This window comes from Choloepus didactylus, chromosome 13 (assembly GCF_015220235.1).
Source record: "Choloepus didactylus isolate mChoDid1 chromosome 13, mChoDid1.pri, whole genome shotgun sequence".
In the NCBI taxonomy this organism is placed as follows: Eukaryota; Metazoa; Chordata; class Mammalia; order Pilosa; family Megalonychidae; genus Choloepus; species Choloepus didactylus.
In genome coordinates, this window is record NC_051319.1 from 63,237,795 (window position 1) to 63,256,103 (window position 18,309).

Here is an 18,309-nt window from a genome sequence, read left to right on the forward strand (position 1 = left end):
TGTATGTATTTTGTATTTTACAATAATGGAAATAGCTGAAATTGTGGAAATGTAACCCATGACATTCTTCGAAATTTGCTAACCAGTTGTTAAATTGTACTTTAAAAGTTATCACTGTTATGTATATATGTTAAAGTTTACAAAAAAATGCATTTAAAAAAAGTTAATGTCCATTCATATATAATCACATCTATTTTTAAATATCAGCTAGATTTTTATCCATCATAAGACAAGCTTCAAATCATGGGAACTTACTAATTTGATAATACAAAAACAAAACCACCAACAGTATACAAGGTTTTAATATTTTAACCCATATGAAATTCAGATATTTTTATAATGTAACAACAAATGACCTCTGTAGACACTTGAAATCTTTTATTCAAGGCATTTTTGTATAATCTTGCAATCATAGTATAGGCACATATTTAAAAAGAATATGAGAGTGATAGTGCAAAGAATATAAAGCCTATGTCTGGACATTGAAAATGAGTGCTTCACAAGAGTTACAAATGTTTTAAAAACAGGATCCCTAAAAAATGTGGAAGAAATTAAATCTTCATTAAAGCATTACAATATCAAATAACATGTCACTTAGTTTGTATCAAGCAGTTATATATCAATTGAATGTTTATATCCTATTAGCTAAGACAACACATTTTACATTCAAGTTGAAATAATTCAGCACCATTTTAACTTGAAGGATAAATGAAATGCTTTAATTGTTCAAAAGTGACCTAGGACTTTTGGTAGCTAGGAATGAAGCTTAATTTGTTTCCTGATATATTGATTGCAAATATGAATTTGAAACACAAAAATACAGGGAAAAGTTAATTTTTAGATATCAGTTACCATATTGTTAAAATTAAAACAAATATAAAGTCATTTTTAAACAAAATGTCTCCTAATCAGGAATTCAAGATTTTCATGCAATCTGCTAAAGATTAACTCTCAGTGATATCTGATAATTTTCGTAACCTGCATTTCCTCTGGAATCTGAATATTGGGAATGTTTATGAGTGTGACTGTCCTATGAGGTTTCGAAGAAAAAAAATGTTATTATTACAAATAATGCCAAGTGAATAATTAGATGGTAGAAATTTTAAATAAAATTCTTATATAAAAATATGATTTTTCTAGAGATAGGCAAGTCATGAATTAATATACATTAGGTACTGTTCAGAGACTGAATCCTAGCCTTAAAGGTCAAGAAATTTTTAGTCCAGACTGTGGTCTGAATAATTATGAGACTACTAACAGCATATGAAAGGTTCACAAAATTATTTTTCCTGTTTACTCCATTTTCCCACAGACTTTATTTGTTTAAAAGCCAGTCTTTTCAAAGTACTCAACATTTTTTGTATCATCTATTTCCTTTTTTAAAAAAAACCTTGTTTAGAGTTTGGTAAGACTGGATGATTATATTCTTTATTTTATTATTTGATGACCTTTCCCAGTTAACATTTTTGATAGGTTTTGGTGGTTATTCAAATAATAACTTTGAAGTTTCACAAATATTGGGTGCTAAATCAATACTAGTAAGTTGTTTGGAAGTGTTAGAGGGGTGATGGGTGGAATAAAGTAATGTTTTAAAGGAATAAGGGAGAAAGTTTAGCTTCCTCACTGAATTTTATTTTCAAAATCAAAAACAGCACATTATATTTAAAAGGCAGAGATATCAAGGATTGTAAATAAATTCCAATTAATTTTTAACTGATTTTTCAAATAAAACATGGTCATGAAAAAATAGTGCTTAAAATTGAAATTTTATAGATATACACTTGTTGTTAAAAATAAAATGAACCTAATAGATAATGATGACATTTTTAATGCTTATTAATATTAAAGACAGTCTTTTTTATGTCCCAATGGCTAGCACATGAGTGCCTGGCATATATTAGGCCCTTAAATGATGATGGATGGAAAGACAGATGGAAAGCCCAATGAGTGATTATAAATGTGTCCCTTATGTGTATCCAGAAGCCATGATATTAGTTAGTTTTAATACAGGGGCAATATTCTTAATGAAACAATGTTTCCCAAGTCTGTAGATGCCAGTCTGGCTCAGTATTAATACTGACAGTAGTTTTTGTTTTTTTGTTAAAAATAAAAAAGCAAGTATATTAAAATATCTCTATTAGAAAAGATTACAGTTGTAAGGATCATTCCACAATCTTACAACTAAAAGCAATTTAAGGCAAAGAGGTACACAAAAGAAGTTACTCCATAGCTCAGATCCTGGTTCAACAAAAGTTCTGGGTCTCTATCAAGCTGTGTTGTCTATTGGTTAAGTGTGTGTCCTGGCGGATTGGATCAGGTTCACCACTGTGCCTACCCTTGATGACTGTCCATTTCCTGTTCCTCTTACTGCACTACACACCTAGCAAGTGCTGAATGATTATTAGTAATTAGTGTTGATGATCCAACTCTATGATCTACAATACAGGGATGCCAACTCACTTTTAAAATTCTACCTAACTTGTTCTGACACTGGAAAGCCCTTACTTGAGATTCTAATGCTGTTAATGAATGAAAATTTTTGCGTAAGCACCACTAACTTAAAAGTAATTTGATTTCTTTCTGCATCTTTTGAATTTCAGGAAAAAGAGAAACTCTCCAAATTCTGTTGTGGTACATGATTTCACAGTTTCAAGTAAAATCACAGCTGTCTCATTATGCAGCACAGTCCTTGGCTTTGCAGAAAGTATTTTTCTCCTGTACTCACCAACTCTCAAGTATGTAAAGCTATGTGCTTTGCTAATTGGACTATATTTCACAAAGCATGTATGATTGATTCCTGAATGATCTAGGATGATGTTCCTGTATTACACAATATATTAGCTCATGTATTCCAGATAATTTAAAATTCTTTAGCATTCCTCTTCTTAATACCTGAACATTAAAAAAATGAAGTTGAAAATACTAAGATGTTTTACATTTTTTTAAAAAATATTTGTGATACAGTTGTGGTTTGGGGACTCGTTTGTATGATTTTTATATCAGCAAGGAAATTTCTTTTTGGTTAATACTTGAATATGCTTAAATATACTGATATAGATATGTCAAATCTGTCATCAGGATGACTTCTCATTTACACAGTTGTCCTATATGCACTAGCCCCCAGAATGATGACTTTAAGAATGACACTTGAAATGTCTCTGCCTTAATGAAAAATAAGAGTAGAGGGGAAGAGCTATAAATGTCAGACAGAAATCAGGCAGCTCAATTACTTAACTCATTCCAAAACAAAAACTGGCTTTAGTTAGAATGAAGTTGTGCCTTTGACAGACAGAAAGGAATTTATCTAGTAATTTAAAATGTAAACAAATTTTATATAGAGATGTAACTATCTGAATACATGTATTGCCATTTCTCTGCTATATAGTAATATTTCTTGACACCAATGAAAATGTTTGTTCCTCAGCACCAAATGCGTCCATGTATGTTTAAACAGTAGGAGCCTCATTTCTAAATTAATCTATGCTAAGACATATTATGATTATTATTATTATTGTTGTGTTTCACTGAAGTTATTATTATGTTTCACTGAAGTTTCAGCACTTTAGACAGTTTTCAATTCAAAGTAATTTTGGCTCATTCAATAAATCTTATTTTCTCTTTTGCACTGTAAATTCGAAAGGAGCACAAGAAATCAGATTTTGTCCCTCATGAGCCAATTAGAATGAAACCTTAGCTAATTTATGAAGTAGTGTAATAAGTATAAAAAATTTCCCAAATAGTGCCGATTTAAATGTTCAAAATCCAGTTATGTGCTTTGTTATAAGACAGTCCAAACAAACATTCCTTTGTTGTTTTCTGTACTCTTTTTCAAAATACACAAATCCTACTGAAATTAATCTATTTTTTCTTTCCCACTTCAGAACAACAGGCACTGATTCATCCATTGGGAGTTTTGGCTTGTTTTCTAATACCTAGATGAAGAAAACAAAATAAGATGTTATTAATCTGACAATATTATGAATGAGTGCAGTAGACAAATTTAAAGTCAACCTTTTTAGAACTTCATGTAGCAATCTCCCTCCACCTAAGCAATATCACCTTGTGAAATTATCCACTAGTACATTATTTTTAATAATGATTGGAAGAAAGTGACTATATTAGAACCAGAGGTTGTCTGCCTGATGCCTACAGTCTTGAGGTTAAGGGTGAAGCAAACATGCTCTGGGACAATCATCCATCAAGTAGAACTTGAGGGATCAGCAGCCCTGAGCAGGTCATTTCACTGCACGCAGCATGTGTAACATGACCACCAAGATTGGGGTCACAGCCTCTGCACCCTCTTGCAGTAGTACTTTTCCAGCAAGACTCTGGATGTAGAATGATGCTACTGATAGGCAGAGACCAAGCCAAGCCAATAATTCAAATAATCATGGTACTGAAATACTGCGATTACAGAAGGAAGTAAGAAGGCACTTCTTCCCAATCATAAACAACCCATTTTTAAATAGTAAGTTCTGTGAGAGAATCTAAACATAGTATTTCAGAACTGAAAGAGGCCTTAGAGGTCATGTGGTCCACACCTTTAATTTACAATGCAGAAAACGAGGGAGACAGGAGACAAGATATTTTAAACCTCCCACTTCCTGGGAGGTTTTTACACACAGATGGAATGTTCTCAAATACTGGATTAATTTGAAAAACAATCTGTGAACTGAGAGATGCTATATGTCTTGAGAGTTTAAAAAAAAAAAAAAGTGCAATAACATTACCCTGGGAATCACACAGACTGTTCACACAGCCATCGGACTAACCACACAGCTCTAGCTAGTTACACTCCTGCTCAAGAAAGTTCAGAGTCCCCATCACCTCCTGAACGAAGTTCAAACATTTTACCTGGCTAATCATTGCTCTCTTTGATCTGTACTGAACCTACTTTCCTACTCTTTTTGCCCAACTCTTACCCTCCCTGAATTTTACGCTTTAGCCAAACCAGAAGATTTGCTTTTCCAAACATGCCCTCCATTTTCTTCCTGCCCTGAGGTTGCCCGTGCTCTTGGCTCCTCCCAGCACGCCTTTCCCTAGCTCTCCCAGCGCAGTCCTCCTCAGGCCAAATGTAAATGCTGTCCTGAAGCTATCCCTGAATCTCAGCCAGAACTCTCTCCTTCCTCTGAATTCCGATCCTAAGTGGGCAAGTCCTGAGTTGAAAGTCAAAATACATGACGTGAGTATCATTCTCTTGAAGGTGAGGTTTTGTTTTCCCCAGTCAAGTGTTTTCCACTTATCCTGTTATTTCCGACTCATAGACATTCTCATAGAATAAATATAACATTATTTTATTATGAATCACTAGTTACGGGTAATTTCACTTTTTCATGTCTTCCTTCTATCAATATTGCTCATAGAAATGTCACCTCAATGACTTTTAGAGTTTAGCCAGTCAATGACAACTGGTGAAAACCAGCAACTCTGTGGGGGTGGGTCACTGCAAGCGATCAAGACGTGGCTGTGTTCTGATTGGTTGAGTTCAATCACGGCGGTCTGATTGGTCCAAACGTCAGGCAGAGATGCACTGCCCAATGTCGAGTCTCCTGTACAGTCCTAATACTGCTGGAGCAATAAAATAATTTTTATTTGCTCTACATATCTGGCAATATCCAATTCAATGGATTCTACTGACAAAAAGCAAGACACATTTTATGCAAGAACAAGGTCATGCTCTCTGGACCTTTCTTAGTGGGAAGCCAGCAGCCTTACCTGGGAGTCACCCAGCTTATTACAGCAGAGGTCCTTCTAGTGCCACTGCATTTTATTTTCCCTCTCATGGAACTTTTCATATTGTACCTGTATTATAGTTATGTGTGTATTTTTCTCACCCCCTTTACTCAATTTCAAATTCCTTAAGAAAGAGAATAATCCATTTATTAATCACATGTTGAATGAGAGACTATGAGGTGACAGACCTGCCTGGTCGTGGGTACATAAAGGGACTGGAACCTGGCCACCATGAGTGGAGGGAGAGATAAACATTAAACAAAGAGATTCCCAAATAATTCATTGGAATTATTGTAATAAGACTACATAAGAATAGTAACCAGGGGTCATATTTTATCTTTGCATGACTCCCTTCTCATGACTAGTTCAGGACCTCAATAAATACACAGTGCCCAGGTGACAGTATAAGAAAATAAATAACTGGATAATCAGTGGATAAATGAAAGGACTATAAAAATTAAGAGAAATTAATCAACCCATTTGTCTTAGCTTGAATTACACCAGTGTTGTATGGGTTAGCATTACTATGACCAACTTCACACAATGTGGACCATAAAACCAGCCAGGTTTCCTGTGTTGTGGGCATGTTCAGAAGAACACATTTGATTGCCTTTTTTCAGTGCTATCCCTTTATTGTCATAGGTTCCATCTATTTCCCATGCTGGGATGACATTTGTAAAGCCCAGGCTCAGATCCTTTACATGAATAAGAAAAAGTGCCTGGAACCACAGCACATGGTTTTGTGAATGGAACATGTCTATTTTAAGCCCTGCGTTTGGCAAAAACTGCAGTCAGATTTAGGTGGACTGGGGGAAGCCCACAAAATTAGAGGTTCATGTGTGTTCAACCACTGTTCTGGTTTTGTATCAAGGAAAAATGTCTCTATTATAAATTTCTAGCATGACCCTGCTAGACCTTTCTGCATGACCCTGAGACACTGATGCCTCCTTAGCATTCAAGCAAAACTGATGCAGATTCAGTGTCTTTCTAAGATGTCTTCATTGTTTGGGAAAGTATAACTCACAGGTAGCATATGTAGTTATGGTCTATTATACAGCAGCACTGGAGTAGGCAATGCTTGAAGGTTAAGGGTGGGACAGAGGGGTAAACAGGCAAGTGGACCCAACTTAATGACATTTTATATGTGGGGTTCCTTCCAAGAATTCATTCAAAAAAAGGTTTTGAGACTTGGAAAATTATAAAGAAATCCCCCTCCTCTCCATACACAGCATATTTCTCTACTACCTGTTGCTAGAACTCAAATACTGACCTTTTGATTTCTAGAAAACAGGGATTCCAATCTCTTTGGCTGCATACTTTAGCGAAGTGATTTTCAAAATGTACTTCAAAGAAACTTAGGAATTAAGCCCCATGTGGGGAGCAGGCAGAACTCAATTTTTGAAGCTGCCACAAATCCACGCAAGCTGCACATTGAGCAGTTTTACACACTGGGCCTCCAGATAGGCTTTTTAGGCCAAGAATGTGTTCTGCGTGTACGTGTTGACTTGAAAATTAAGCTTTAGAATGATGGAAACCTTAGTACATCCTGCCTCTAGCATTATCAAAAAAGATCAGCTTTAATAATGTTATAGCACAGACTATACCATTTTCTACCTTTGATTTTATTTTACCAGGAAGGCACAGTAGTAGGGGAAACAGCCACCTGTCAAGTATAATAATGATTGCTGACAAACTAACACTCTCTGTGAAGAAAATTACTAAGTTAGACAACAGGACTTACGGTGAAATTGTGCAGCCTGAGGCATACGCATGATGTCCTGTGTAGCGAACTTCACATCGCACAACATTGTTGGAATAGTCCGACTCAGGCACCAGATAGCTGGGGTTCACACTGACCTGGGCAAGACCAACAGAATTTGTGTTTCAGATTTCATCACCACATTTACAGGTTAATTCTATTTCCATAGGGGCTAGAACAAGGGAATGTGCCATATAGCTAAATCAAGCAGTGAGGAGAGTTTAACTTACACAACTGATTAAAACCCTGGAGTAGATATAGAGGAAGACTATACATTTTTCCCCTGAAGTTCTTTAAAATAAGAATTTTTTCATACATTTGAGTTGGTTTGGAAGTAGTTTGGGATGACTCACGATTGCTTCCAGAACAATGATTTTTTAACATTTGAATCCAGAGGAGGGGGCCTATGGATCTGCAATCAGTAAAGTACAGGTACATATTTTCAAAAAACAACTACCTTTAGAATGTAGTTTCCGGGTTTTACATCTGTAATATCAATCCACTGGCAGTCTATGTCTGCATTATAGGTATCATAACAGCCAGGACTCAACCCCTAAAACAAATAAAATAAAAAAGTTTAGAAGATGATATATGGTTAGATTATGCTAAAGAATATGCTACTGTTTGCAAATTAAATTTTTTATTATTTTGATATAATCTTGCAAGAGTTTGACATAAAACTTATTATATGTCATCTCTGTTGAAAAGTGTATATTACTGAGACTTACAGCACCTCTAGCTAAAATGATTCAGGGCTAATATCCAGTTCACCCAGCTTCTTAAATAACATCATAAATCACCACTGATAAATGCAACCTTCAGTGACACAATGGATTGTCACCAAAATTTGAGAATATTACCAATTCACGAATAAAGTCCTACTTACTAACAAACTGAGCTCAAATGTCGTCTTCTCAGAGAAACTCTTCCCAATTTCCCCTCTTGGAAATTATCTTCTGATATTCCGAAGGCCCATGATATTTTCATATGTACAGCCTTTGTAGTCTGTATTCATTTCTTCTCTGTATTATAATTGTACTATGTAAGAATATATCTGAATGGAGATTAAAAGCTCCCTAAAAGTAGAGTCTATGTTGCATCTTTGAATAGCTAACATTTATTGAGTATGTATTATGTGCCAGGAAGAATTATAAACATATAATATGTAAGTTCAATTCTCACAACTACCTGAGGTAGGTGCTTTAATTATAACCCATTTTACAGATGAGGAAACTGAGGACAGTGAGGTCAAATCATTTACCCAAGGATATACAGCTAGGAAGTGGCTGAGCTGGCTTAAAGCGTTGGTAATATGGGTCCAGAGTCCCTGTTTTAACCACCATCCTATACTTTCTCTCACATGGTCACTGAAACATTTGTTGAACTGAAGGAATGAATGTATGCATGAATGCTACATAATTTCTCTTGCTAAGATCTTCACTTCAATAAGTAAATGAGTGCCTTCTGCAAGCTGAGAGGGAAAAAAGAGCAATGAAGTTATCATCTGGAGCAGTTTTCTCAAATTGGACTCTTGAATCCATTAGTCCTACAGTTGTATTTGTAGTATAAGAATAATCTAAAATTAATTAAAAATCATATGGTAGTATCATTTTAACTCAATACTTCTTCCATTTAATTGTAGCACCAAAATTGCTTTGGTGTTGATGATCACCTTGGTCATCAAAGAGATATCAAAATCATCTCAGTGTATATTTGGTGCAAAATTATATTTTCAGTAGCACACTGTCTAATTTAACTTGTACAGTCAGTTTATTCAAATACCATAATTACATGGAACCTTGAATAGGGAGTGAGATCTTATTTGTTTGTACAGGTTAGTGTGATGCCACAATACATTCCGAAGTAATCTGGGCAGAGAATAAAAAATGTATTTGCAAACTCCCTTGAGGGACTGGGAAAAAAATGTGGAAATATTAAATTTCCCCATCTGGGGAATTCCTGATATTCTCGTAAGCACTGGGGACTACCAATTTAATAGGCCAAGCACTCAATCTTGGCCTTGCCTTTATGAAAGGAGAAGCTAAGTCTAATTATAATTATACCTAAGAGTCACCCCCAGAGAACCTCTTTTGTTGTTCAGATGTGGCATCTCTCTCTCTAAGCCAGCTCTGCAGGTAAACTCACTGCCCTCCCCCCTACCTGGGACATGAATCCCTAGCAACATGGGACAGGACTTCCAGGGATAAGCCTGGCCCTGGCATCATAGGATTGAGAAAGTCTTCTTGGACCAAAAGGAGGAAGAGAAATAAAACAAAATAAAATTTCAGAGACTGAGAGATTTCAAATAGAGTCGAAAGGGGATTCTGGAGGTTATTCTTATGCATTATATAGATACCCCTTTTTAGTTTTTGTGTATTAAAACAGCTAAAGGAAATACCTGAAACTGTTGAATTGTAATCCAGCCACCTTGATTCTTGAAGATGATTGTATAACTATATAGCTTTCATGGTGTGACTGTGTAATTGTGAAAAACCTTGTGATTGACACTCCCTTAATTCAGTGTATGGACAGATAAGTAAGAAAATAAAGACAATAAATAAATAAATAAATAAATAAATAATAAGGTGTGGGATAAGGGATATGGGATGTTTTGGGTGTTCTTATTTTTATTTTTATTCTTATTTTTATTTTTGAAAATGTTCAAAAATTGATTGTGGTAATGGATGCATGATTATATGATGATACCATGAGCCAGTGATTGACACTTTGGATGGTTATGCGGTGTATGAATATATCTCAATAAAATTGCATTAAAAAATCATCTCAGCACTCCACTAATGATGGTTTGGATATTGTTTGATTTGGGAAGAGTGGGGGGAGAATTGTGCTGTCATACAGCACACATAGCTCAGACAGGCCCAACTCAAAAGTACTTCTGCTACAGGAGGGAGAATCATAGTCTGTTGTTATTGCCTGGAATCCCACCTTGGTCTGTACCAATTTGCAACTGTTCATTAACAATATATTGGTAGCAAATATGTAATGTATATATACAATAAAGAATTTTTGGTCTCTGATTCCAGGACAAAATTTTGATTCTGGCAAATAATACATACTCAGTAAGGGTTAACTATTATGAAGATAATTTAATGATGATAATGATGATGTTCATGACATTGTAAGGAATGCATTAGATTATATATCTATTTTGCAAAGGTTTAAATAATGCTTATTTAAGCATTATTAAAGGAAGAGAAAATTCTTATCTTCAAGTGAACAAAAGCCTTTTAAAGAATGCTAAAACTGGCATTCTGGGATTTCTCAATTGGCAGAATTTAAGTATGAGCTTTGATTACCTGAACCAACAAACAAAGAACTGGAGTGAAGTCCATTAAGCAAACCAGCATTTTATGTACTATGAAAACTCAAATTAAAAAAAAAAAAAAACAGATTAAATAAAGAATCTGAGCTCAGGCTTTCTAAAAATTATCTAATTGGTTTTAGCAAAACACAACTGTCACATTAAATTAACTGTTTACAGTTTTGTATACATTTGTACATAAACTTGTTATATAAGAACTTGAGTTATATAAAAGTATAAACAAAAGGTAGTTATACCTAGTTTTCTGTTTGAATACATGTAAGCAATATTATAATAAAACTGATTTAAGTTAAACTGGGGATTTGTGAGAAATTATTTTTTCTTTAAATGAAGTCCATATTCAAGAGACACTGAAAAAACACCCAGTGTTCTTTTTTACTTTAATTTTTATTCTTATTACTTGTTTGAGTGTGGTAATGAAAATGTTCAAAAATTAATTTTGGTGATGGACGCACAACTGTGAACAACTGATTGTACGCTTTGTGTGACTGCATGGTATGTGAATATATCTCAAAATTGAATTATTAAAAATTAGTAAATAAATAAAGAGACACTGGTCTAGTGAAAAACACAAAAATATAAATTAGGTATAATGCAAGACATAATGAATAAAGGTTAAATAGGAAATATACGGAGGATGATTAGCAAGCATGCTACCATAACAATGAAGTGGTGTGACCCCAAGGAACAGGGGAAATAGAAATGCCATAAATCTCCCTGATCCCATATTCAAACATTTCAGCCCAGAGTGGGTTGTCCACACTAGCTTCTTTTCTGAACAGGGAGAATAAACTCCATGCCCCCCTGCACATGCAGGTGCTATGAGACTTAAAGATCTCTGTAGGTGCATGTGTGTTTTGTGTGGGTAGGTTCACATGTTCTTAGGATTAAAGAAAAAGTGCCTCCCAAGGGTCTGGGGAATTTAAACTTTTCTCCTTCTAAGCTCAGAGGGAAAAGCAATGGTAACATTTAAGTCACCAAAAAGCTTCCTGCCACAGCCCTGGAATTTGCTTTCCAAGATCCCACTGCTGATCCCTTTGTGCCCTGGGTTATGTACATTCACTGCTCCTTGCCAAGAGTTCGGCTGGAGTAAAATTATAATGTTCTTTTACAAATTAGGGCTTCTTATGGAAATACTGACGTGGCTTTTAACTGCCACACATTCTCCAATTACAAAACACACAAACTACTTAGTTCAGCACTATTTTAAAAAATCCATCCAAATGACATCTGACATCAATTATACTGTAGGTTTAAATATATGGGTGTGCAGAAAGAAACTGTGTCCTTCTGCTCCTATTTACATTATTGAAAGAGGCCATTTTTTAAAGTGCTTTATAAGGAACTTATTTCCTCTTCTTTTGCTAACCCAACCACAATCCTAATTTTAGGTTAGTAGGTGGAGGGAGGAATGGTTTTGCAGGTGAGGAGACAGAGGGATTTGCCTACAGTTATCACAGCAGTTAAAGAATACAGAATGAGTACAAGTGTTGTAAACTGTTCTGATTTTTCCAGAGAGTAAACCCTGGAATGTAACAAGTGCTCCTGAACAGGAGCTACATGAATAGCTGGAAATATTTAAAAATAATTTGGATCATCAAGCCACCACTTTCCTTTTCCATTCTTTTTTTTCCATCTTGACTAGAGGACCCTCTAAATGAAGCAATTTATAAGAGCGATGGGAGAAGAGGATGTAGTCGACCATTTTGTTTTGCCCCTGAGACCTGCTGACTCCTGATTTCAGGGTGCCAACCCACCTGTGTGTGTGCAGTACAGGCAAACCGCCTGTGGTAGCCATAGTCACAGGAGGTGTCCTCCAGACAGAAGCTCGCTTTGTGGCCTTCAGCCACTCTCGTCTGGGTGCTGGCATCGAGCAGGTCGTAGTGGCTGAATTCATCCATGCTGTGGTAATGTCTAAGAGCCCACACAAAACAGAGACAGGGGTCGGTTATACTCAGAGAAAGTGATGAAGATATTCAACAACCTCCCCATTGCCTCACAAATTGGTTTCCACATTAAAATTGAGATCCAGTCTATCTTTCTCTCAAAGAAAGACTCATGCTAGATTTTTGGGGGTGACAAAAATCTGTTAAAATTGTAAGCTTGTAATATTACCAACATAGAAATCAACTAATCCTGAGTACTTCTGCTTATCTATTATAACCAGTTTCATCTCTGAACATTAACTATAAATAGACAGTAAATCATGTGTGCATTAGTGAAACCTGAAATATGTTTGCTAGAGTGTTTCTCTTGGCTGTCACTAGTGATGTTTCATTCCAAAAAAAAAGAAGAGCACATGATGCTTGGGAGGTTTCTATGAGATTTTTATAGATCAAATTCTCACATATTTAAAATAATTAATAAATGAAAAAGGAGAAATAATGGCATGTTTTGCCACCATATTTAAATGAACTTTTACTTAAGTATTTCTATTTTATAAGCAAGGTAAGTTGCTTATATCTACTTTTCTCATTTCATTAAATAGAAGGCACTGTTTATCTTTTCACATAAGGAATGAACAGGAAGAAGTAGTTTGAATTGCAGAAAGAAAGTTTAAGGGCACACATCAGGAGTGTGTGAATTACAGAATTACTTGTGAGAAAATCACTAAGTTAAGGACAGAACAGGCAACTAACCTGGGTTTGAGACAGGCTTTTTAAAAGATGGAAGAAGGAACTCCTTAGCTCGTGGAGTATTTCATTTGCATCTTTCTTTGAGAATGTGTGGTAGGTTTCGTTGTGTATCCCAGTTTAGATATGTTCTTATCTTAGACCTGATCTCTGAGGCTATGAACCCATTATTAACAGATCTCTTGAAGACATGATTTTTAGTTAAGGTGAGTCCTTTAAAAGCAGAAGAAATTCAGACATAGTAGAGAAGAAAGCCACATGGATGAACCAGAAGCCAGAAGTCAACAGAAATCAAAAGAGAAAGGAGAGGACATTGCCATGTGATGGGAAAGCCAAGGAACCCAAAGATTGCCAGCTGGCCAGATCAGTACCCACCCTGAGAGGAAGCAAGCCTTCTAGCCAACACCTTCACTTTGACTTCTGACCTCTGAAACCGTGAGCCAATAAATTCCTGTTGTTTAAGCCAACCCATAGTGTGGTATTTTGTCATAGCAGCCTGGAAAACTACAACAGAATGGTATTTAAATTCTTTTAATAACACAATGTTAAACCTCTCAGATGTGATCTTTATTAAATGCTAACAAACTATAGGTGATCTAGGCTATTGTAGAGTTTTTAAGGTATCCTGTCTGTACTATCTTGGGGTAAAAGTCTATTGAAGCCATAGGTTGTATCCTATCAACAGTTTTAATAAGCTAGACTTAGAGTTTCCAATTCAAAAAATAACAGAACCTAGCAGTTCTTGGGTTATCTTGATAGGCTCCCCTGATTGTCAAATTACATAGAGAAAAACTCATAATGGAACCACACCATTTTTCCTCTTTGTGTGAGAAATAAGACTTGCATTTGTCAAATCAAGCACCACCTGACAAATGAAAAAACAACTCAAAGGTACTCAGGAGCCCATCCACTTACTGGTGACAGCTGTGCCATTCCCAGGAATATCTTGGTCGGCTTGGTAAGAAATCTGATGTCCCTTGGTTTTTCACTCTTTGGGGAAATCTTAGCAGCACCCTATGATCATAATCTCTGACATCTCCCCGGTATGCTGTACTGTAGTTTTGAAAAAAAAGAAACTTTATTATATTCACAGAATATGAACTAAAGATAAAACTACAAGCCAAACCTTGCTACAATATAATAGCGACAACTTCTCTCCCCCAAATTGACTCTCAGTTCCAGGAGGCCTTAACCTTTTGTTTACTTTTGTTTATTGCTGAATCCCCATCTCCTAGAACAGTGCCTACCAAGTAGTCAGAGCTCCGTGACCATTTGTTAAATGAGTGAATGAATGACAACTATGGAAATCTGCAAAGATTGAAAGTAAAAAACATAAAGTTAGCACTAAAATTTTACATGTGGTAAGCAAACTTTGTACTTAAAATAAATTCAAGTTTAACCATACGAATGAGTGAAACTGAGGTGGAAATTATCCCAAATAAAAATTTATTCATAGATGCTTATTATCAAGAACCTCAAATTTAATAGTGCATTTCTTCTTAAATGGCTAATTAAAATGTAAAGTGGGGAAATAACTGTAAAAGAGCACACCCAGATTTATATAAATAATTTTGTAACTTCACTGTCTTCAAAACAACAGCATTACTGTAATAAAATCATGGGAAATGCAATGGTGTGAGTGATGCAAGACTTAGGAATGAAAATATTGACTTTCTTCTCTTCCTTTAGCCTGGCAGTTAGCTATAAAGAGTTAAAGTACAAGAAATATACCATTAAACAAGCAAACATCACTATATTCCTTCTAATATATTTTTGTGTATATTATATATATATATATGCCAAATACTGCTGATGACCTTATTTTACACTTCATTTTTATGGGACCTATCAAAACATCTTTTGCTCCCCCTGCTGGTTTCCCAGCAGCAAACTCAGAGAACCCCATTCCCAAAATTGCTATAATTTTATTTTACGACTAACGGAAAAACAAAGCTCTTGTTCACAGCAAGATCTTATTCTGGCTTACAGGTAATGCAAAAACAACCAGGTAAATCAATACCTCAAAGAAAAGCAGAAAATTTAACCTTTGCAAATGAGGAGTGCCACAGTGGCAAACTTGCCCCTAGTGTTTTAAGGAGGCATTAATAAACTCTTCCATATAATAATTTTCCCATGTTACTGTGCGTTTGTTTTATAAATTTTTTTGGAAACAGTTGGCTCCAAAATTTAAGAATCTTGTAAAGAGAACACAAGACTCCCAGTTTCCAGAATAAGAGTCTTCCCTGTGCCCGTGATTCGTGCCACAGTTTGATACATAAAACCCACAGAAATCTTCAAAATGTTAAACACTCTGCCCAGGTCTGCGGGTCCAGGAGGTCACTTCCCTCTTCCCAGCTCTTGTACTACCTCCCAGCTCTTATCTGCGCAGAGCAGGAGCAGTTAGAAACAGGCACAGGGGCAAGTCCCGTAAACCAAGACGTGGGAGCGGGGCCGCGGAGATCCCAGCCCTTACCTGGCCAGACAGTTTTCCTCGGCGGCGCATCTCAAGTTGTACATGGCCATCTTCTGCACGTACGTGGATGCCTGGATGTAGTAAGGGTCAGGCACCAGGTCCGGGAGACCTAAGTATAGTATGCAACGGACGCAGCAGTAAGACAACCCCGCGCGACCCACCCCGGCTTGCGGTCCCTACTGATCCCTTACTTCTTACCCCTCGCCTACCCGGACCGCCGAGTCGGCCTGCCAGGGCTGGAGAACCCGGCCGCCCAGGACTGCAAAGCAAAGTGGAAAAGCAGCAGGAGGGGCCAGGAGAGCGGTTTACACCAGATTCCAGGGCTGCTTCTGCAGGGGCGGGGGTTGGGATCCGATCTGCGCAGGCCAGGGCCAGCCGCGCCCGTGCAGCCACGTCGGGAAGCCACATAGTTGGGGACGGGGGTGCTTCCGTCTGACTTGGGGGGCGCTTACCGTACTGAAAGTAACCGGTGCCATATCCGGGCCGGTACCTGCTTCCAGGCCGGGGTCTCTCATACGTGTCGTAGTAGTTGTAATAAGGGTTGTCGTCGGTATACTTATAGGGGTTGTAAGGGTCGTCTCCCACCATGCCGTCCACGCGGCTGGGAGGCCGCAAGTTACTGAGGGCCGGGGGCTCTGCGGACGCCGTCTGGTTGTCTCTGGGAGAGCCACCAGCGCCGCGGGGCCCGGACGGCGAGTAGCCTGCTTGGAACCAGTGGCGGGCGGCGGGCCTGTGGCGGCCCGCAGTGACTCCAGAAGAGCCGGCAGCGCGCGTCCGCGCGGGAGCCGTGCGGTTGTCGCGGAGCAGCAGGATTGGCGTGCGGGGCTGCTCTGCGGCGGCGCTGGCGCCTGCAGAAGCTGCGGCGCTGGGGTCCCGGCGGCGCTGCGGCTGGTACTGAGCACCCAGGCTCAGCAGGCTGAACACCTGCCCGTTGTTCTCCCATTGGATCCTCTGACGCCAGGCGCCCGGAGCCGCGGGTGGGTCGCGCTGGGGCTGCTGCTGGCCGGTGGCCGGCGGGGCGCAGCGCACAAGAGCGCAGAGTTGCAGCGGGCCGAGCAAGAGCGCGGTCCAAGCGGGGCGCATAGCTCTCTGTGCCGGATTGTCCCCAGTCGGGGAGGACGTGGCTTGGAGAAAATAAAAACGGGGCTCAAATCACGTGAGGGAGGGAGAACTCATCCAGCCAAGAGGCGGGCCGAGCGCGGGAATCTCAGTCCCCACCAGGCAGTGGCAAGGGTGGGCTGCAAGACCTCCCCCAGTAAAGGCGGCTGCTCGGACGTGGCGCACGTCTCCTCTTTTCCAGTCTTTTTGAAAGGCGGCGGGGAGCAGCGCGGAAACCCCGGCGAGCAGGCAGTGTCTGGAGTGAAAGAAGGAGGAGAGATTTTAAACTTTCTGGCAAGTTTGCAAAGTTACACAAGCCGTTCTGGCTAGGCAGCCCCTCCGCTATTTGTTCACGTAATACGATTGGAAACGTGCAAGGCTGACAGCTCCTTGCCTGTGCTCCTCCCTCTCCTCCCCGTCCTGCTCTCCTCCCCCCCAGACACGTTGCACAGGGAGCATTAAGGAAAAAGAACAAAACGGAACACACATCCTAGACACACTCAGCTTAATCTGGGACGAACATGCAGGAATTTCAAGACTCAGACAGACGAAGGCAGCCAGGCCATGGGGCGACGCCAAAATATGCACGGAGAAAAATGCTATTAGGTCACCAGCCTCGAAGAGGCGGGAAAGGGGGAGGTGGGGAGGTTGATGGGGGAGGGTGTCGTGGGCGGAGGGAATGATTGTGACTAACGTTTATCCATAAAGGAGTTAACCAGACAAATTTTCCAATGCACACTCACTCGCTTTTATGGGAAGCTTCTTCCGCAAATAAAGCCCAGGATATCAAATTTTATTTTTTCTGTGTGTTGTAATATGAGAAATGGGTTACAAATTTGTTTCCTACAGTGACTCTTCTAATAACTAAAAGTGAAATTTTATGGGGAATAAAGCCAGCTAGCGCTGAAGCTATGGGTAAACCTGTCTCTTTTTCAAAATCCTAGCCTGATTCGTACTTTGAGTGGAAGCGAAGAACCAGCTTTCCTCTCGAGTGTCTACCAGGAAGTTTCAGGAAAGGGAGCTAAAACAAGTCTGCCTTAGAAGGCATCTTCAAATAAACATTTTATCTGACCTTTTTTTTTTTTCCACTTCTAAATCTAATACAGAGGGTTTCAGTTTAGATTTTAAAAACTCAAATTGTCATTTATGAAATATTGAAGGGCAATAAAGCATCCCATGCGGTTTGATTGATTTTCCAATCTAAACAAAGGAGCTGGTAAAGAAACAGTTTTGAGGTTCAGATTTTGGTGAAGAGAAGAGTAGGGTGGTG

The 18,309-nt window shown here is 38.4% G+C and overlaps 1 protein-coding gene across 2 annotated transcripts; it reads right to left on the reverse strand.

Annotated features, from left to right (window-relative positions):
- Positions 1–363: 363 nt before the first annotated feature.
- LOX (lysyl oxidase) lies at positions 364–17,345 on the reverse strand. Of its 2 annotated transcripts, XM_037802166.1 has the most exons (7): positions 16,394–17,343; positions 15,942–16,050; positions 14,384–14,521; positions 12,593–12,749; positions 7,950–8,045; positions 7,475–7,590; positions 364–3,932 (listed from the first exon to the last, which is right to left on the reverse strand). In XM_037802166.1, exons 1-7 carry the CDS (start codon positions 17,022–17,024, stop codon positions 3,926–3,928), a joined length of 1,254 nt encoding a protein of 417 aa, XP_037658094.1. In that variant the 5' UTR covers positions 17,025–17,343; the 3' UTR covers positions 364–3,925. The 2 variants fall into 2 exon arrangements, with proteins under 2 accessions (XP_037658094.1, XP_037658095.1); XM_037802167.1 differs by lacking the exon at positions 364–3,932 and having other exon boundaries at positions 7,471–7,590; positions 16,394–17,345.
- Positions 17,346–18,309: the final 964 nt, after the last annotated feature.